The 22,256-nt window shown below is 41.7% G+C and overlaps 1 protein-coding gene across 2 annotated transcripts in view; it reads right to left on the reverse strand.

Annotated features, from left to right (window-relative positions):
• The window catches only part of PTPN14 (protein tyrosine phosphatase non-receptor type 14), a 108,793-nt gene that overhangs the window by 58,657 nt on the left and 27,880 nt on the right, over window positions 1-22,256 (reverse strand). For both annotated transcript variants that reach the window (XM_035320160.1, XM_035320162.1), the window contains exons 2-3: window positions 8,786-9,110; window positions 1,220-1,389 (exon numbers count right to left, since the gene is read on the reverse strand). In XM_035320160.1, coding sequence (XP_035176051.1) covers window positions 1,220-1,389; window positions 8,786-8,959 — 344 coding nt within the window. In that variant the 5' untranslated portion in view covers window positions 8,960-9,110. The remainder of the gene's footprint in view (window positions 1-1,219; window positions 1,390-8,785; window positions 9,111-22,256) is intronic.

Here is a 22,256-nt window from a genome sequence, read left to right on the forward strand (position 1 = left end):
GCACACAAGACAGGAACACACGGTTACAGATAACCATTGACGTTCAGTCTCAAGTCTACTTGCATGGAAATGGAAGTTGTTCTATGGTGTCAGCCCACTGTTTGGCAAGAATTCTACACAAACAGTAGTCAAGAGACTTCTTGACATCTGTCATTTTAAAAATCATGTATTTTGCATCCTACCCGATTCCCCAGTTCAGCGTTAAGAAAAAAATCCTTCATATCCTTTAAAATATACTATCTGCAAATCCCCAGAATGTTTCACATCTTGCACACTTTTTAGAACTAATCCACTCTTTCTCAACTATTTATACATCATTTTTAGACATGATGACCATGTAGTGAATTTCACATTTGCAGCAACAGGACATTTTTTCAAGGCTGGTAGAGAAAGCTTCTGCCAGACTGTACCCCTTACCCAGTTACTCCAGTCTCGACCTCACAGTGTACAGTTGTGCTGATGCAACTTTGTTCTAAACCAGATAAATGAAATAACTTTGGTTAAAAAGAAAACAAGCCCACCCCTTTTGGGGCGAGGTGGGCTTCCCCCCCATCCCCCCAACGACAACACAGATGTGAGCAAACCACAGTTATGTGGTTTACAAGAACAGCCCCTCAAAACAGTTGCATTGTTACAACCACAGCACAGGGCTCTGAATAAAAAAGTAATTCCCACATAAGTTGTTTGCAAAGGTACACCCTGATCATAATTAAAGGACTAATACCCTCTAACAATTTTAATCCTCTTGTGAACTATAAGGGGAAAGATCAGGAATGGGATGGGCAAAACCCAGAAAAGAAACCAAAGTTCACATGCAGCAAAGCACAGGTAGACACGAGAATAATAAACTGAAAATGTATATAGAGGTCATCTGTCTATGGCTTTCTTTTAATCAGAAGGAGGTTAAAGAAGGGTATGGTCACTGTGGTCCCTTTTAAAATGTATTTCAGAGTTTTAAACGTGTATCTATTAGTGCTTTTTTGTTTCTGCAGCTTACCACATACAGTCATTCACCAATACTCCTACTTTTTTTTTTTTTTTTTTTTTTCCTAACTGATATAACCTAGTGGTGATTTCTTTCTTTTTCCCATGTGGGCTGTAGGCAGGAAAGGAGAAGAACCAGATGATACCTGAGCAAATACTGAATGCCAGAAACAGAGCAACTGTCCGTTCCCTCCCAGCTATAACACCACTGTGTGAACAGAGAGAATCCACATACCTTGTTACCTCCTGCTGCAGTCTGGAAACACTGGGCACATAGAACATTACCCCAAAGAAGAGCAAAGGCTCATTGGCAAATTTGTCCAGCTGCTTCTTCAGAGGCTTTTCCAGTTCAACCCAGCGGGGTTGCTGGCTCTTGCTGAGAAACCAAAGGCCAAAGTAGTGTGTCTAGATAAAGAAACAAAATAGTGTCAGTTTATCTTTTTCAGCTAGACCACACACACAAACCAAGGACAAATGCAAATAAGAACAGATGGCGTTGTGTCAAATCTTCTATTCCCATATGCAGCATGAGAGTATTTTTTTATTTATTTTAATGTCCTGTGGCTTTTAGAACAGCCTTGAAGACAAATTAATACTGCAATAGACTTCATGCAGTAGTATCAACTCTCTTATGTCTCCAAACGTATACGAGAGGTCTGTCTGAGATTATGGCACAGGTAACAAATGGTTTACAGAAAGTGCCTGGCTCAGTTTTATTTGACATGTTTACACCTGCACCTTGTGAACAGACAGCAAACATTAAGTCTTAATCAAAGCACAGAGACTTCATGAGATCAGGCCCACTGCAATCAAAGGACAAGGCAATTCTTCCAACTATAAAATAATGCAGAGCTATATACATATCAACAATTACCTACCAATACCAGAACCATTTTCTTGATACAGAACACAATGCATACTTTATTAAAATATAACAAATAAAAAAATCATTTGTGAGATTCAACCCACCTCATCAGCACTGCCCAAAAACGTATGTTACAATTAACAGCAAGTACCGTAACTAGAGATATGAAGAAAAGCAGCAAAAGAGGTGTTCGTGTTTAATAAAGGAAAAAAGCCATTCCTTGCTTGGAAATCTGACTGTAGCCCTAACTGTGAAGTTCATACCAACATTTTTTCTACAATATTTCAGCTGACAGCATCAGCAGATTTCCATCAATGCCCTCAACACAAAAATTTGACTTTGTACGAACACTGAAATAAATCAAACTGAAACAGCAAAAGAAACTTTTTGGACACCAAGCAGATTTATGAACCAAAAGTAGGATCATTATTTCTGAATATTTCTGTTGTTTTATTTCAAAAACATTCTTGAGATTTAATCCAACTGACTTCCTATTCAATAAAAATCTCCCAGTAGTTTCTGTGAGCTTAGATTAACCCTAAAATAAATACTTATTTTGTTATTATAATTTAACTGCACAACAATCCTTCCACAGGCAGTCACATTCTTTTATCCATAGCACCACATTTTAAATGAAAATACTGGAGAATGAGTAGAAAAAAAAAAAAAAAAAAAGCCTTGTTGCCTGTCTAATAAAGCTTTCATTTGAAATTACTTTTACTCCATTCAAAAAGTTTGGCCTAGAAATTAGCCATCAAGATTTCTCCAACTGAATTTCCCAGATGTTCTCACTTTCAAAAATCTCGTGTCAAAAGTAAAGGCAAATAGCAATATTACACTTTGCAAAAGGACCCATAACCAGCCTGTTTCACTTTGGAAAAGATACTTCTCTAAAAATCATTGTATTTACCATGACACTGCATACAAGACGTGGCAACTAATGTGGTATTAAAAAATGTAATTGCTTGAAAATTACAACAAAGCAGCAGAGGCAACATTGCTCTATTTTTTTTTTTAATAGCTGACAGCATGCAAAATATATGCAAAAACAGTGAATCATAGTACAGGTGTATTTACTTTACGGTCTCATCGTGTACATATTTCCAAGTTTGGGGAATGTCCAGACTAGCACATAACTGAAGAGATAACTAATTCAACTTGATCCCCCAATTAAGCATGTCAAACCTTGTACACTGCTTAGTCTTTTCTCTTTAATCTTAGTTTGGTACAGTGTAGCAAGCTGGTTCCTTTTTGAAGAGAAGGCATCTCCAATGAATCAATCAATTTCAGGGCATAAATAAATCAAGAAGTCAGCGTCTCCCATAGGATAAGCTTAAAACAAAAATTCTCTAATTCACTGATAGATGCTTACTCCCTGTGGAGACATCGCTTGATTAGAAGTTCTTTTGGACCGGCTGACTGTGATAGTAATTAGATTAAAATGAAGGTGGGAGGGACAGTGGAGACAGTAAAGGAAAAGAATTCATGTGAGAGCAGAAAAACACACAGTGATTTCACCACCTCATAAAGGAAATCCTTTAATATATGAACTCTTGAAAAATCAGTGCAGGGCAGCTCATCCCCAGCAAGAAACTGTGCAGACCTGTGAAATCAAATCTTCCGTATTACCTTAAAAAGCAAACAGCCACATTACCCAGGACCCCAGTTTTCAGTGACAAGTACTTTTTAAACACCTTAGCAACTGAATCGACTGCTTCAACTTGCAGTCTGAAGTCTAAAACAATTATTCCAGGGACTGAGGGTATTACAGTTAAACAGCTTGAATGAGCAGTCTCCACCACACTGAAAAGTGGGGGCTACAAAAATGTTGGTTTGCTACAGTAGAAGGCTCTTAATATACCACATCCAGGAAAAAAAAAAATCTGAATCACTTTCAAGCAACATGAAGTGAAGGGAATGCAAGATCTAAGCTTCTAGAGCACAGCAGATGCAGCAGACCGCCCCGTGGCAAGCATGCATTTCACACAGCCAAAAGACGTCTGTTTTCCTGGAAAGCTGCCTGCAGAGGATCAAGCAATTACATTAAACATAGACTGCGGAGCAGAGATCAAGTCACAAATGCATGCGCTTGGAAGAAAGGAGCACCACAGTTATCTGAATTCCAGCTTCCAGTTGCCGGGAATTTTACTTTTTGAAAATGTTAGCATTTCTTAACTGCTCACTGTGTAGAAGGACTTCCACAACCAGTACTGCAAACGCCGGAAGAGACAGACCCTCTACCCGAGGAACATCAGTAGTTCCTGAATACGATCAGAGGAACGTGGGACTGGAAATAGCTGGACCTTCAAATCCAGTGCGCTGTGACCAGCCACATGATACTGCAGACGGCCTTACAGCATCTCAGTCATGTGCTGCCATACACTCCAGCCCACAACACATTTTTACGGCACAAACAACCCACAGATTAGATGAGGGGATAATAAAAACATCAGAACTTTTTCGTCTATAAGCAGTTGATTGAAAACAAGGTTGATTGCAGAAGCTGGTCTGTTTGTCCATCCGTGCAAAGTAAACCACTGACTCCACTCCACTTTTCATGGAATAAATATCAACATCCAATCCTGGGAGGCTCTGAAGCAACATGGGCTGCTCTAGGAGGTAAAATCAGCAAAGTGGCACAGGAAATGAATGCCTTCACTTCTGGAAAACCCTTCTTCTTCTAGCCAGGGGCTCTGGTGATACCCCCGATGGTAAGCTTTTTATAACACATAATATACGTGCCCTCGTCCACTTTGTGCACAAAGAGCTTTGGTTGCTAGTGTTTTTGGCCTGCCTAACCTTCAAATGCAAGAAGAGCCCTGCATGAAGAGTTTGCGTGAATTTGCTCTCAAGGTTTTAAAATTTTCCCCACCTACCAGGCACCAACCACTCCACCCGAGGTACAAGGAGACCCGGCTCATGCTCACATGGGAGATGTGGTTTGAACCAGAGAACCTGTGCACCCAAATAGCATTAAGTAAAAAGGTAATCTTTGAAAAACAGCAAGTCAGAAAACTGGACAGTAAAAAATGTGCTTAAAAGAGGAAAATAAACAACAAAAAAAGATGTATTTGTCAGTTCAGGAGACAACGCAATCATTTTGTACTTGGTGCTAGCTGTGCTCCTAAGTCCGGAGGACTTGCCTGTTTGCCTTTTCCACACTTGCCTTTTTGCCAGGCAAAACCAGCAGGATTGTCAACACCACCAGGCTACAGACACTCACTAAACCAGCAAATCTCACTCAAAAAAATCTAGCGAGACAGATTCGGTGTTTGTTAAGGCATCTGGTTAAGCAGCCAACTAAATATTTATCCTCAAGGAAGAGGCAGAGTTCCAGCTCCTCCAGGCAAAAAGCATTAAACTCCGCTGTCCCGGGGCGCTCGCACAGAGGGAAGGCGCCATTTACAGCGGCCAACTGTTCCTAGAAGGCCTCTCATGTGAGCACTGCCTCAACTCAGCCCCAGCTTCACTGTCGAGACAAGTTCAACCAAGTCAAACTTTAAGGCGAGCCGGCGGCCTGACACAGGCTGCCCATTGAGGAGCGGTGATCTTCCAGGTAAAGGAGGGGAAAAAACAAAAAAAAAAAAAAAAAAAAAAAAGAAAAAAGGCCAGAACACAGAACAGAAACAAATGGTCAGCCCTGGGAAGTAGTGCTCAGCCTGACATCCTGTTGCTGCGGCTGGGTTTTACAACACTGTGCTGCTGGAGGTACCATTGTGGGGTTCAACATCCAAGAGTAAATTTGGCTAGAAGGGACCTTCTTGCCCAGCTGTCTTTGCCCATCCCATTCCCTATGCAAAATAAAATTAAAAAAAAAACAAACCTTAAAGTAAGTCAGAACATCCTAAGCTCTTTGAAGTTATTTTATAAAGTGAGCAAAGAACAGAATGGAGAAATTAAGTCTCACAACAGATTTGTACAGCTTATTTTGAGCAAGTTCACTCAGTTTCACTCAAAGATAAAAATGTCATTAGATTAAAAAAAAACTTTTTATAATCTGTGCAGACACATACAAGATTCTAAGAGGATGTTTCCTCTTTCCCTTTCTCTCCCCTCCTCCTTTTCATTTTTACACGGATAGCATAAGAGCTCATTTCATTGAAGCTGGTAACTGTTCAGCTACAAGACCTGATGCTTTGTCAAAAGCTTTGCTGAAAAGGGTAAAAACAGATTGTACAGGAGTTACACGGCTACACTTTCTACTGACCTATTCTTGAACCCTGACTCAGTCAGGGAGGGAGCTGCATTCCCCAGAGATCAAATACAAATATGCATAATCCATTAGATACTGTTTTTCAGTTATATGTGGTGTAATGATTGACAGCCCTTCACAACAATACATACAGTCATCTCAAACAGTTTTGCTTTTTGGCAGGGGCTTCAAACAGCTTTTTTTGTTTTATTTCTAAGAAATCAGCTCAAGTGAAATGTATACGTTCCTAGCACAAAGGGAAAAGTTGGGATACACCTGGGATTTATTTCAATATAAGAACAAATGAAAGCATCGAACAAAAATTGATTATTTTTAAAAGAACAGATATTTTTACCTGAGGCTGCATGGAGGAAACAGGATTTTAACAGTTTTGTAAGCATGGGATTTAATGAAACTTGGTTTCTGCCTTACTCATATGCCACTGTAGTTTTTTTGCTGCATTTAGGGAATTCATAAAGTCTCTTTCCAACATGGCTTCTTGCAAAGCTGTTTTTCCTCCTCGACCAGCACACTTACCGGGTCTCTCTCCTCTACCCAGTTACCTAACAGCAGAAATCTTCTAGAAACATAAGCTTTGTGAAAACACCTTTGACCCTTTCTGTGGAATTTACTTGGTCAGTGAATTGTAAAATTACAGAAGGCTTAGAGGGGGTCATGAACAGTCACCAAATGATCACATTGGCCTTCTCTCCCTGCAAACCATGCCAGGAAGACTAGAAGGTCAGAATAAGAACTGAATTTAGGGTCAGAGAGAAAGGACAGCACAGAGCAATAGGCACCTCTGAGCTTGCCAATTCCAGCTATATCTTATGTGAGGATCAGAGAGGATGCAGGGAGACTCTCTCAGGGTTGAAGAGGTAGGTAATTCTCTTATCTCCTAAGCATTTAAAGCAGCAGTAGATACGACCAGAATCATTCATAAGGAAAAAAAAAAAAAAGACAAAAGAGACCTTCTGTTAAAATATGCTGCACTGTTGAAATTTGAACTTAACAAAATTGGTTCAACGTTGCCAAAATTCTGTTTGGAAAAAAAGCGTGGAGGGTGATGAAAGAAGAGGAAAACGTTCCAACAACATCAAAGCATTCTCTCTTGCGTTGTTAAAATATTTTTTCATCTTGAAACACAAACTTTTTGTGCTGACATTTCTTTTTACGTGACACAAACAATTTTGAAAATGAAAGAAAACACCAAAGCAATACAAAACCCCCATGAAATTGAATACTGACCAAAACAACTTCCTTTGCTACTCCACTGTCTGATCTCTTTCTCTGGAAAATTTTGAAACTTCAGGCTTTGTTCCACTTTGGAACAAAACATGTTCTGAAATCACAAAATGCTTTGTGAAGAAAAATGCTAACCCACTGACAGAACTATTGTTTGCAAATGCAGGTGGACCTGCATCGAAAGCATTATTAGGCCCCACATTTCTGCTGCACCAACTAGATAAACCCACAAGAAATACAAGGAGAATCACTTCATTCATTTCACTCCTTTCTGCACTGGAAGGAGAGGGAAAGACCTAGCCTCTGTAAGGAGGTTAAAGTACCACCAACAGGAAAATAAATCATTTGTCGTTACTAGGAACTCCTCACACCTACAAGATTGGGGTAGTAAAAATACTTCTACTAAAATCCCTTTTTGAAAATAAATAAATCAAATCACAACACAATATTCTGACTCTGCCCTACTCCTGCCTGCACATTGCTCCGCCTATTTTGCAGACACACACAGAGTAAAACTATTCTCTCATTCTTCGTAATTTCTGATATACTAAAATGAGTGTTTATTTTTCATCTGTACTAGTTCTTTGTATTCTACCTTCCAGTTGCCACCATTACAAAAGGCCCTATATGAACAAATATAAGACACTGCAAGATTAACAGAGTTCCCAGCTGTCCTTATAGAAAGCATCCATCAGGACAGCCAGACAACATACAGCAATTCCCAAGCAATGGTTTTTAATTTGTGGTTTGCAAAAGCCTAGAAGCATGCAGGATACACATAATGAGTCCACAGAAGGTAAGAAAAGACTGCTCATATGTGCCATGCATTGGAGAGAGTTTGAGCCCCTCTAAAAATGGCTCGAGTTAAGCACTGAACTCTACAGCAAGAAAATAAAGGATTTCAGTCTTTAATAAGAGAAGTCTATGTTTCTTAACTTTTTCAGAGGTATTGGGAATGTAAAAGATAACCCTTGGTGCTTCAGATGCCAAATATTTCAGTTAAACAAAAGGAAGAAAAAACATGCTCAAACTGTTCCTAGTTACTCTGGCTTGTAACACAACTACTGCCTGTTTCAGTATGTTAATAACAAGAATATATTTATGTCAAGGTGTATATTTAAATGTCAGTTATCTCCTTCCCACTGTCATAGTTCAACAAAGTGTCAACAAAATTAGGATAACACTCAGATAAACATGACTGCAACTTGGCCCACTAGCATCCCAGTTCAGAAAGTAATACCCATCCTTTACTAAGAAAATAAAATTAACCTTCGTATTACACAAAGTTCTCAAATCCACAATGAAAGAGCAACAGTATGAAAGCCTGGGTACTGTTCTACCTTCAGTCTTCATGCAACCAGAAAACACTTGTCCAAGCTGCAGCTGTTGATCACATCTGGCCAGCAATACGAATAACACAATTCAAACGAACAGACTGTCTGAGCTAAAAATGTGTCCAATTATAAAGTGACAGATGGTCTTCCCCGGGTTACTCTTACCTCACGTAATTCCAGCCTCTGAGCAACAGCTTCCAAGCACTCCTGCCCCGTGCTCTCCACAGACAGGGTGCATTCAATGACATTGTTGTCCAGCAGACGGATCCGGGTCACAAAGCAGTTCTTGCTCAAGACATTGTAGCGTCTGGTCCGTCGTAGTTTCAGCCCGAAAGGCATGGCTGTTGGCCTGGAAGGTCGTCCCTTCCCTTCGCTCTTCTGAGAGTATCAGCACACTTGTTGGCTCGCCTTGAAGGCTTCTTCAATTGGCATTACTCTCCTCCAGAAATGGAGGTGGATGTCCATTCCCAGGGCAGGCTCCACAGGATTCCTGCAAAACACATACAAATAAGTAGAGTTAAGTGTTAAATAAATGGTTCCTAAATATCAGCAGAACAGAAAAAAAAAAAGCTCAAAGGAAAACAGTGACATTCAAACCCATAAAACAAACACCTCCACACACCAGATCGCCAGGCACTCACTACATCTCCCCCCCCAAAAAAAACACATTATACAACAAATCTTTTCAAAACTTCAACCTTGGCGCTGAATTTAAAGCATGAATTTAATTGCAAAGTCATTCTATGAGAAGCTCAACACAAAGAGCAACTCTACAGGGCACATACCCAGAGGTGCTAACTCTCCCACCATTCCCCCACCACAGGGGTCTATAACATAATCTTTGAGTTAAGTTTTTGGTGCCCCCAGGCCAGCTTTGAAAGCTAGCTTAAGAAGCTGAGGGTTAGAAGCATTTAAAAGAGGTGCGACTTTGAAAGAAGAAAGGCTGGCTGCAGTCAGCAGGAAATGCGGGTGCTCAGCACCTCCGAAAAATCAAACCTAGGTATGCATGCGAAAGGCAAGAAGCATCCCAGTCATCACAGAGAGGCCTCCTCTGAGGCAATTCCTGACATTTTGCACACTTCCACCTCCAAAGCAGTTCTGCATTTCACCATTTCAGGTGGAATGAGTAACTACAATAACAGCTGTCAGAGGCCAGGATAAAACCGAGTGGGAGGAAGAGAACACATTCTAGAAATTGTTTCTAATTACTACTCCTGAAATTTATCAGGGACACGTGCAAGCGTTAAGCCAAAATACAAAGTAGACAGAAGAACTAAAGATACAGAATAAGGACGTCTAATAACCTATGATCCTCGCCTTTTTAGATAGGATCAAGTTCGAGCTAAACCAATATAAAGCCTTTGCACTGGCATAACCAACTTCACAATGTCACTTTCCACATGCAGGCACAAATGAAATAGAAACCAGAAACCACTTGCTACCAAGCCTTCCTGGTTTTGTTTGAATATTCTGGAGAGAGAGACGGAGGAACATTAAGAGTGGCATTTACAAGCCCATTTCTCTTAACAAATAATAGCGAAAACAAAAGCTAGCTCCCATTTTTTCTGAAGGGACATGACGGGAAGCACTGCCAGCAGAGCGTGCAGCATTTAGCTACCGTGACATTTCCAGCAGATAGCACACTGCCCACATGCAGCATCTGGCACAGAACCGCATGAATCAGGGTTTACCGAATGCAGTTGCTGTGGAGATTATTAGAAGCAGCCCAACTGACTACAGTGATTATCGCTATACTCGAAACATAACTATCACACGTTTGATTAAGTATATATTCCAAAGTCAGTACATCCTGCCATTTTTGAAAGAGATAGGGCAACACAAACCAAACCAAAACCACAGATAGAAAAACACAGGCAACTCCTCACTACTGAGGTGTGCGAGTACCCTGGTAATCTACTGGCTTGACGATAGAAAAGCCTACAGACTCAGAAGGGCCATGTACTATTTGACTGAAGTGCAAACAAACCCACCAAACTTGCTGCTGTACTTTATAATCTCTAGTTTCTGACTTCTGTGAGTACAGGCATAATTTAGTATTTTCACAACTGCATGAGAGAGATGTTATACCTTGCATCACTGTAATATCAGAAGCCACCAAACACAAATTAATACATCCTCACAACAATCTGATGAGGCAGGGACATATTATCTATGATTCACAGAAGAGGAATTGAAACAAACATCAGCCAGCTTGTTCAAGATCACTCAGGAGAACGCAGCAGATCCATGCATCAACACACAGGCCAGGCAGTGCTTTAACCCCTACCTATTCGGCAATTATTTTTTCTTATCAACCTATGCAAAACTAGAATACAGACTTGAAAAGTAGGAAAAATGGAAGGAAATTACAAAGAATGAAGGGTGTGGAGGACTGTGGCTTATCAAGAACAGTATTCTTGTTCAGCCTCTGGCTTTGCAGATTATTTTAAGTGGGATGCATGGAGACTTTTAGCTAGCCAATTCAATTAAAAAAAGAAACTTATCTTGCATCAGTGTAAGTTGCACACGTTTCCTTACAGAACATGAACCATCCTCTGTACAGTAATCGCATAGATAACAGTAGTCCAGAGGTGAAATCAACGTTAGTAAAAAAATTGCCTTGTTTGACAAAATTATTTGTCTTATTTGCCTTGTTTACCAGAAAAATTGAATAATCGAACTACTGTTGGTCAGCCATTCCAGAACACTTGTGTACAGACATGGTATTCCAGAATACAGCCACCAGTTCCCATGAAATGGAAATGTTAACATGGATTGCCAACGAATTTCTGTAAATTGTATCGCCTGATTTGCTTAGGTAATCAAGAGCAGTATTTCCTCGACTTTTCAAGAACCAGTGAAGTAACAATTTTTCCTCAAGTCTATCAAGGGTGATCTGCTGCCATGACTTTCTAAAGATGTGGACACATAAATGGGTTAATGGATGCGCTTTGTGTAACTCAGATTGGGTTACATTTTCATTTCACCTGCACATACATGAAAGCCTGATGACAGCTCTTTCCTATGAAATGTCACACTTGGGATGGCAAGGCTGAGACAGCCTTAACTGTCTCCAGTTGGCCCAGCCTGCAATAACCATTAATTCTCAGTGTAATGCACATGCCTAACTTTTCTATTTACACACCTTCTGGATGTTGGACCAGCTTTATGTTTTGATTTTCTGTTAAGCCAACACTTTGAAAGCCTCTGTTAAGTTTTCTAAGTAAGATCTCAAAGGCCCTGGTCACTTACAGATTCCTAAAGCAAACAGGGTATTTTTGCCTCATTAAGGTTCCATAATCTGAAAGACACCAGGACTATCAATTTTTACTTGCTGCAGATGACTGAAAAAGAAGACGACTGGAAAAAGAAGGGTTGTGGTCTACCAGAGTGCTGAATTTTTCCGCAAGTAGAGCTCTTCTCCCCAAAACTTGCCAGAAGGTTAAATTAAGTTAGCAAATACCCACCACTCTTCAAAATGCAGAATGCAGACAAACACGCCTTCTCAATGAAAAATAATCATCCCTACTGCAGCCAAGTTTCCAGGCACCATAGAGAATCTGTGCCTAGCCCTGACACATCCAGTGAAAATATGGCCCCTGCTAAAAATCTTATCTTTTGGTGGCAGGCAGCACTCTGGTACCCAACTGGGTCTCTGAGGACTGAAGATTAGAAGACTGGAGCACTTGTCGTACGAGGACAGGCTGAGAGAGCTAGGCCTGCTTAGCCTGTAAAAGAGAAGACTGAGGGGAGACCTCATCAATGTGTACATATATCTGAGGGGATGGAGCCGGTCTTTTTTCAGTTGTGCCCAGCAACAGGACGAGAGGCACGGGGCACAAACTGAAGCACAGGAGGTCCTGGCTCAATATGAAGGGGCAATTCTTTGCTGCGAGGTGACAGAGCGCTGGGACAGACTGCCCAGAGAGGTTGTGGACTTTCCTTCTCTCGAGATATCCAAACCCTGCCTGGATGCCATCCTGCACAGTGTTCTCTAGGTGATCCTGCTCGGCAGGGGGGCTGGACCGGGTGATCTTCAGAGGTACCTGCCAGCCTCGGCCATCTGCTGATTCTGTGACTGCATGGCCTGCATGACCAAAGATGCATGGCCTGCTCCTGCCCATGGTACACCCATGGAGGCCATCCAGGTGTGTGGGTGCACTCAGGACCGCACACACAAGGTAATTTTCAGGTGCAGGAGTGGCCAACAGAGAGCTCCGACTGCATGTAAGCCTTTAGCTCATTTCCATGCATACACGTTTGAGAAGACAACTCCACCCTACAAAATACTTCTTCTGAAACAGCCTGATGACAAGCATCACGTATTAGCCGTGAAAAATCAAAACATCCTTTCTAAGAAGCACCTATCCTAAATGCAGTTTCTTCAGCACAAAGACGAAGAGGTACCATATCTTAGCTGGTTCTTGGTAAATACTAATATCCTCTTGTTTCCGCAAACCAAGGAAAAACTGAACAATGAGCCAACCCATTTACTATCATAGACATTGAAATCCTATTTCCTATGCTGTTTACTTAAAAAAACTATGGATAAAGTTAATGGCTGTGGAACATAGAGAAGATTAAAGTCTTCAAAGTTTTTTTTTTTTCCCATGTTAGAAGACATTACAATGAAATCAGGCCAAACCATCAGTACACAAAAAGCAAATAACTGAATTTTACACTTTCTCCAAACCTAAAAATGAAAGAAAGAAACCAGAAGTACAAAAAAAAAAAAAAATCCTTTGCTCACCTAAAGGCAGCTGGGGCTGGCTGAAGTTTCTTACTACTAGTTTTTAAAAGGCAGACTGATGGGACAAAGGGAAGCTGCTCAATGTTTCACGAGGGAGGGGTCATATGGCAGAAGCCCCTTTGTGTGATGAAGGGCACTGTGTTCACTGCTCCAGTTGCAAAGCATTCGTTCTCTTCCTTAAATTTATTTAAAGACCAGGGGAGCAGAGAGACTTATAAATAATTAAGGCCAGGATAACTTGCAGGACACTTCCAAGCATGTGACTTTCTCCTCTATTACAGACTTCGTATATACTACTACTGTACTACATTCAAAGGAGTGAAAATAACAAGAACAGCATCTGATACGAAACACACTTAAAACAGAATGCTTTCTCTCACTTCATTGGCTTTTGCATGTAATTTCTGAAACTCCAGGAAGAAAGCAATTACTGTCAAACTGCAGCCTGTATTTACCAACAGCGCCTGGCCCCCTTCCAGCATTCCTGGCACTGCAGGAGCAGCAGCACACCTCACGCAGCTATGTAACCCTGGGCTGGGCGCGAAACCGCAGGGCTTGGTGTGCGCTGCAAGGAGGGTGCGAGCCTACGGTTTTAGGGAAGAATAAAAATAACAGCGTATGGGAGTCGGGACGTGGCACAATCCATCTCCTCACCGAGTTCTCTCCAAGGGAGGAAGCCTCTCCCTGTGAAACAGCCTCCTCTCACTTGGTTGTTTTCGCGAGGAGGGTAGCACACAGGTAAAACGTGCACGGAGTATTTTTGTAGCTATCAAGGAGTCTGTATCCTACGTGGTTACGGGTGACATTCCCACACAGCCTAAGAAACCCTCAGGAATCAAATTCACCCATGGACTGATGGAAGGGGTTTTCCACCCTTACATAATGTAAGCCTTCTGCTGAAGACCCACGGTTTTCAGCTACTCATTCATACAGTTCCTGGCAAAACAGGGACCTCATCCCCAGGCATTTAAATCTTTAAAAATTCTTGGGGAGATTTAAGTATTACCATAATCTAAGTAGTAAAACTGATAACATTTCACCTTTACATTCTAGAAAAGAGTCAAATTACACTATCATTTCTTTTTTTTCCTCCCTTCCTTTTTTAAGTATCTGCATCAATACCTTATCTTACCAAAAACTTTGAAAGTCTCTAAGCATCGAGCGATCCCCTGCTTGTGTGCATGAAGAGAGGCCAAGGAATGCTTAGGACATTCAAAGCAGAAGACAACAGCTGCTGTTAATATCACCATGCATCACCAGGTATCAATACACAGTGACAAAAGATCTTCTCGGCATTTCTACTTCTGCAACTTCATCACAGGCTTCCCTTCCCAGTTTTCCATCAGATCCATCTTTACTGTACCAGATTTTTTTTATTTTTTTTTTTAATATCTAAGTTGTCATATACTTCTACTGTATCCCCTTTGGGTCAGATTCTACTTTCCATAGTCCAAATATGCTGTCTTGAGCAGCTAAACTCTTGTTCAAGTTAAAAGAGTAATTCCAGTTTTGACTAGTCAAAATTCCACCCTTTTTTTCTTTTCTTTTATTGAAATACCATCATAAATGTTATTAGATGTATTCTTTGTTATTCCATCCTGCCCCCCTTCTATACCAACTCTTTTGGTGTAATAACACCTTTCTTATGCACCCACAGAGCAGCTCTCTGGGGACATCAATGCCCAGCAGGCAGGCACATAATTACTCTTTTGTGTCGAGGTGCACAAGTACCAAGTATTTTTGAGGAGGGCACTAAGTCAGTGTCCAACAGTGCCTACCACAAAAGTGGTGAGAGCTTACCAAACCACACACTAGCACCTTGCCCATTACTTCCTCGCTCATTGCTCCAGACTGCTGTCAACAGGTCTTTCTAATGCAGCTCTTGATGAAGGACTCTGAGTTACTGCACGCAGTCAAGACAGGAGCTGATCTGCCTGAAGTATCTGAATGGCACACGGTTGCCACTGCAGTCAGCCTTAACCCATAGGAACATCAGTAACAAAGCTGGAGCTTTTCCCACTCACAGGGACACCTAGCAGAACTTTGTGCTGCATTAAACAGAGAAAAAAAGTCCAAGGCATGCACACACCACCAGTCCCAGCAGCTTTCCCTCCCCAGTAGGGATCGCCGCCCGGCTGCCCGTGCCAGGCGCTTGCCGCAGCTCCGCAGCGGAGCTCTGCGGCAGCAGGGTGCAGCTCCGCAGGGTACAGCAGTTAACCGCTCACAACCTTCTCGCACCTCACCTATGCTGTTGCAAGACCTCAAATTAGAAGCAGCCAGGAATGATTGGTGCCTCGATGGCACCTGTCCAAGGCTGCAGTTTTGTACTGGAGGGAGTCTCACCTAAGAGCTCACCACTGCCAGGAATGGGAGGGAGGAAAGTGCTGCTCTTTTTTTTTTTTTTCCCCTCCCTAATTTCAGAGCAAACAGCCACAGCTGGTGTGCTGCCAGCTCTGGAAGTCTGCTGGGACCTCCTCCTGGTCATGCCACTTCAACTTCCCAGCTTGCTAAAAGAATAGGATCGTATTCGGCTTCTCTTGGCTGAGTCCACCATGAGCAGCCCACCTGGCACAGGGAAGAGAGCAGCACCACAGTGCTCAGAGAAGGAAGAACAAGAGCAAGATCAGCCAGGCAGTTTGTGAAATCACAGCCCAAGGAAAGCTTCAGGTGCCAGTAGGCAGGGAAACAGCCACACTAGATGGCCACCCTTCCCTGTATGGCAGCACTGTGCTAGAATCAAACTTACTTTACCTGGAATGGCAAGTTGACTCAAAATGCACCTATTTTTATTTTTCATTTTTTCTAAAACAAAGCAACTTATTCTGGAACTGAATGCCTGTAAGAATATAGTCAAGACTATGAAGTCTGGATGGAACACTCCTATTTTTAAGGAAGGAGAAAGGAGGACCCAGGGAACTACAGAGAAGTGAGCCTCTCCTCTGTGCCTGGCAAGATCATGGAAAAGATTCTCTTGGAAGCAATGTTGAGGCACATGCAAGACAAGGAGGTGATCTGAGACAGCCAGCATGGCTTCGCCAAGGGCAAATTGTGCCTGACCAACCTGGTGGCTTCCTATGATGGAGTGACTGCATCAGTTGACAAGGGAAGACCAACTGACTTCTGCAAGGCCTTTGACGCGGTCCCACGTGACATCCTGATATCCAAATTGGAGAGAGATGGATTTGATGGTTAGACCATTCAGTGGGTAAGGAGTTGGCTTGAAGGTTGTACCCAGACAGTGGTGGTCAATGGCTCTATGTCCATGTGGAGGCCGGTGACGAGTGGTGTCCCTCAGGGCTCTGTCCTGGGACTGGTGATATTCAGTATCTTTATCAATGACATAGACAGTGGGATTGAGCGCACCCTCAACAAGTTTGCAGATGACACCAAGCTGAGTGGTGCTGTCGATAAAACAGAAGGAAGGGATGCCATCCAAAGGATCTGGACAGGCTTGAGAAGTAGGCCCATGTGAGCATAATGAGGTTCAACTAGGCCAAGTGCACAGTGCTCCACCTGGGGCAGGGCAATCCCAGACATGAGCACAGACTGGGAGAAGAACTCTGAGAGCAGCCCTGCAGGGAAGGACTTGGGGGTTCAAAGATCAGGAAAAGCTAGCAGTTGCTAGCAAATTCAACTATTTAGAATAAATTGTTTTCAACTGACTTAAAACTTCTCAGAAGATTTGTCTAGATTATTCACTTTTTGTTTGTATTTTACTCCACCAATTACGTTCACTAGCAACATTTACAGGCACCATCCATTTTTTCTTTCACATAGTCACCTTTATGACGGGTTTCAACTCTTTCAGGCTGACTAAAGCTACAGTGATTATAAGAGATTACATTTCCTGCTAAATGTGATTGATAGGCATGCAAAAACATAAAAACAGCAAAGGATATGCCTAGTAAAAAAACAGGAAATTTTCTTAGTGTTTTCATTATTCTTTCACGTTACAAAGACATAAGTAAAACCGCAAATAAAAATTCTAAATACATGATAACACAAAGAGCAGAAGTGGTAATTCCAGTAGAGGTAAGTAACTGAATCGGGTGTGGAGTGAAGTTGTACACACTCATACATTCACACTAATTAAATGTACAGTAGTACGCACTGGTGTCAGTTCTATAATTTCAAACAATGTAATAAAAAGTTTGTTAGAAATATTAAGGCAAAAAAAAAAAAAAAAAAAAAAACTTCAGACATCACCTATCCTGCTTTGACGACTGCTAGACAAAAAATAGCTACTTTCAAGAGCTGGCTTCTATCTCATTTCTGTACCAGAATTTTGCTAGGGGACCACAGCAGAGCGCTTCAAGGCTAAGGCGGCAGAAGAGCCACAACACCTGTGAGCCCACGAGGGTTCCGTGATCCAGACGCGCCCAGCACCTGTCTGGCTGCACTCACACAGCGCTGCACTCTGCTGAGGCCCTGCAGGATGTGGCCTTACCTCTAGCTCAGCACTCCTGAATGCAACGGGGCTGGCTCCAGACCCAGGCAGGCTTCAAGTGCTGCCAGCACGTGCCTCTCTGCACTGCAGTCCCCAGCATCTCATGCTGTGGGATTAGCTCAGGGCTCTCTGCTCCCAGTACCAGGACTGAAATGCAGGCACCAAGTGGCAGCCCCTGAATACACATGTTCTCCACTCTCTGAACCCAGCACCTTATCGACCCCCCCTCTCCCTCTTTTTCAGGTCACGGCCTGAATTGAAATAAGATTAATATATGGTCCTATGCATACACATTGAGGTGTGATATTTCTACTCCTCCCTTTCATTTCTTCTGATTTACACAGAAGAGTTTCTAAAAAATTACACTCAAGCAGAATAAAGGCAGTAGTCATGACAGTATAGCTCCCATTCTCCTTTGTTTCCTTTAACATATATATACTTGGAAGGTTACGAAGTCTTTCAGATGAAAGGAAGTTGGGAAAGCCTGGGTCAGAATTAGAGATTTCCAATATGCTTCAGACTACATGTAACTTTAAAGAACACAAAAGTCAAAAAAGATGCCTAATTAATATATCAAAATCACAACATAGCAGGCTCTTTGCCCTACCAGGAAAGACGTATTTTCTTAAAAACCCATTTTGAACCCATTTTGAACCTGAAGAATATTATGTACAACTGGGGAAGAGGGTTAAGATCAGCAAGAAACATTCAACATGAAACGAATCAAACGTAAACAGCACAGTGGCCCCTCCAAACCACAAACCTGCCCTCTTCCTTCAAGGACTGAGACCCAGTGCTCTCCTCACTGATGCCAGTAAGCAGGCTCTGACATCAAGTGAAGCAAGACCCATACCTGCAGGCTTACAGTAAGAATAAAGCTTTTTCCAGTTCCTTGAAGTTCATAGCAATGGTCTACTTCCTGGGAGAGGCTCAACGAATCCCATTCACATATTAGGTAATGAACCGGAATGATGCGAGGGGAGAAGTGTGGCTGCAGGTAAACAATGAAAGTCAGATCTGATGGGGGGCAGAAGGAGGAAAGGGAAGAGAGGGATCATAATAATATTAAATATATATATCACACACATTGCACATCCTAACCCACAAGTGGGCACATTTAGCTACATAAGGAGGTATTTGATGTCAGATCACAACATGAACTTTTGAACTTGCATGGAAAAAAGCATCTCCGCTACTCGATGTATTAAAAAAAATCACTGCTACAAAATGCTGAAAAATTGCCTTCAAGTTCTATCAAAGGAGTATTATATTGTGGGAACATGCATGAAGATAGTAAATCTGTTATCTTTGCTGAATATAGGCCCTGATGTAAATCACACAGCCAGGGCCTATGAATAACTGCATTTGTTTCAACAGCAAAACAGAAAAACACCTCATCTGAAATACAGAATAGCTGCCGGATATGAGCTAATTGTACTTTTCTTTCTGTATTAAAGGATTATTTTCTAGTGCCCACTGTGTGGGCTTAAACACTGGCCTAAAACAGTCAAAATACTTACGAGTAAGATTTATGGCCAAAATGGGGCCTTTCTTTGAAGCGGCTGACTTCTCTGACCAGCATCTCAGAATTACAAGGCTTCAAAGGGACCTCTCTCTGTGAGCAGCCCTCTATGGTTTTCCTTCATCTCCTCTGCGCATCACATTGATAAACTGTATTTGAAAAAAATTACCTGGGTACCACAGAGTTGGATGGCACATAGGAACCAAATTATTACTAACAGATTCTGTGCTTTTTTCCTAACAATTTTAAACAGGGAAACTCGTATATTTCAAGTACCACACAGGCCCATCAACATGAACCCTTCAGCACTAATACATTTTGCAACAGCTTTCCATGGACCTTGGCAGAAAGGTTACAAATTTACTTCCACAGCATTTCAGTAAGCACTGCTACCTGCATTTACAGCAGAAGGAATTGTATAAACTGTAATCCCATATTGTTTCCTCGTAAAAAAAATGTAATATTCTTTTTCAGTTATATAAGTATTATAATAGATAAGTTTCGTTTATTTCATGTGACATATTATTCATCGTTTATTCTAATTAACAAAAACAGCTTTGCACAGAAGGCTAGTAAAATTGTTTTATTATTATTATTTTTGAAGGATAAAATCCAAGTTGCAGCCTGATATACAAAACCACTGAAGTTCTAAAATCTGTGGCATGTCATCCTTTCTCATATTTTATAATACTGCTTCAATAAATGCTTTACCACCCTTCCCCATAAGTCTGTCTGGGCCTATTTGCCCTTTGCATATGATGATAACCTCAAATATGATTCAAAATAAAGTTATCAGCCCTTAATGAGATTAAAGCCTAATTCTTATTAACTGACCCTATTGAAGAAGGTAGTTGCTTTGGAACAGTTCTGAGGGGAAAAATGTTTAGCAGAAACTTTTACTGGGTCATGAGTTGAAAAGAAATTCTTCTTTAAAGTGAAACAGCTTTATTCCTTGCTCTGGTTAATCCATTTTTGAATTAGCATTCTAACATATGACTGGAGCAAGATAGGGCCAAAACTGACTTGTAAATTCGTGACCTTCCTGAGCTCACAAAATAGACTTTTTATATAAAAGTGGAGAGGGACGCAAAAATTAACATCTAACATCACCTCATTTTACTGCTCTTTTCAAGCAATCCAGATTTAAAGCAGAAGTTAGCCTTTCAGCTCTCATATGAAAAATAGGGAAGTTACTCCAAATTTAAGCTGCACAATTTATGAAAGGAATTTGCACAGGAAAAAAAAAAAGGCAAACAAACAAACACACACAACTTCCCCAAAGTCTGAACATATTCTCCATGAACACAAGTAATTGTTGTACATGCGTATCACAGTTGCACAAACAGGTCTTTGATACATTGTAGTGGTCTTCGAAGTGCTACTGAACGCAAGCAAAGAAAAATACCATATTAGTACACAATTTTATTTTCTTATAACTAAGTACCAGTCATAAGAAGAAGGTGGAGATGAAGAAAAAGTGGTTTAACAAGCTCTCTGTACTTATCCTGTTCTCAGGCTTGTAGAAGCTTACAGAGACAAAGGTATCCCTGTCATTTACACTGGGTATTAACTGGAGCTCCACGAGAAGCAAGAAAAGAAACAAGGAAGATAACCAAAACAAGCAAAGAAGGCCCATGTGATATGGCCCTTCCTGTAATTCTGTCTGTGGTTAGCAAGCTGGAAGCATCTCATTTCTTTCACTTGAAGCCTGACACTCACATTCCTCTGCAGCTTACCGTGGTTGGAAAGGGAGACAGAAGTGCTCCCCACCACGTGTCTGTGAGCTGAGATTCCACCCGTGCTTTTGATGACTGCTGAAGTTTATCATTTCTGTTTGCTGTGACAAGGCTCTGAGATCAATTTGCCAAGAAGTAAGTGGTCTGTTCCCCCCTCCCCCCTCCTTAAACTTAGTTTTATTTTTATCAAATGATTAGCTGTGCTTTTGAAAGAGTTACTAAGGACCAAAGGGCCAAGGGGCAATTATTTAGCAAGCTGATGCCAGGGGTGAAGTGACAGATAAAGCCGCTACCAAGACCATGCAGAGCAAGGAACCGCTACCAAGAACATGCAGAGAAACTCCTGCAAATCATTGGCAATCCCCACGCAGTGTGATTCAGCTCAGAGACAGCTCCAGCTCTGCTCTTCCCACTTGACACTGACCAACTGCAATGAAAATACGAAATCTGACTCAAGGCCCTCAGTGCTCCAAGTTCACACTGGATCTACTTAGGGGCGGGGGAGAGGAAGGGTGGACGAGAAGTCAAGTCCACCACATAGCAGCCACTATGAAGAAGCAGCACTGCCGTTCTTTACTGCGCCTTGTGAGGGAGCCCAGGCCCACCAGGACAGTGCCATCATGCTCCCTTTCTGTTAAAGGCAGCCAGGCCACAGCCAGGCATGGCCCAGCCCCTTAGCCCACAGGGTTGTAGGAGATGTGAGAGGCTCAGCTCTGACTCCTTTTCAGGGGGAATAGGATCACTGGGAAGAGTCCAAAGTACTCAGACTAGAGCTACATGATCTCTAGGGTCCCTTCTGACACAAGCGATTCTATGAGTCTACGATTCTACCCTCATGAAAGAAAGCACAGCTTGTATCTTCCCCAGCCACCCCCCACGCTGCTGAACACAGGACAGTCAGCCCAAAAGTATTCTCAGTGCCTAAAAATAACACAGGCATTCACTCAGCATAAATAGGAGAATCCTTCTGAAGGGCTATCTCCAAAACAACCTCCATTTCTAAGTCAGACTCAAGTTCAAAGTCAAATACAGGCATGTCAAATTCAGGATATCCTTGTAAGAATAATGAATTTATTGTTATTATTATTACCCGTCTATTTTTATAAAGTTTCTAAAAACAACGAACACGAACTAGCCTGGTGTTTCTCAGCCCCAAACCAAGAAGATTTGATGTAATACTA

This window comes from Oxyura jamaicensis, chromosome 3, assembly GCF_011077185.1.
Source record: "Oxyura jamaicensis isolate SHBP4307 breed ruddy duck chromosome 3, BPBGC_Ojam_1.0, whole genome shotgun sequence".
Taxonomy (NCBI): domain Eukaryota; kingdom Metazoa; phylum Chordata; class Aves; order Anseriformes; family Anatidae; genus Oxyura; species Oxyura jamaicensis.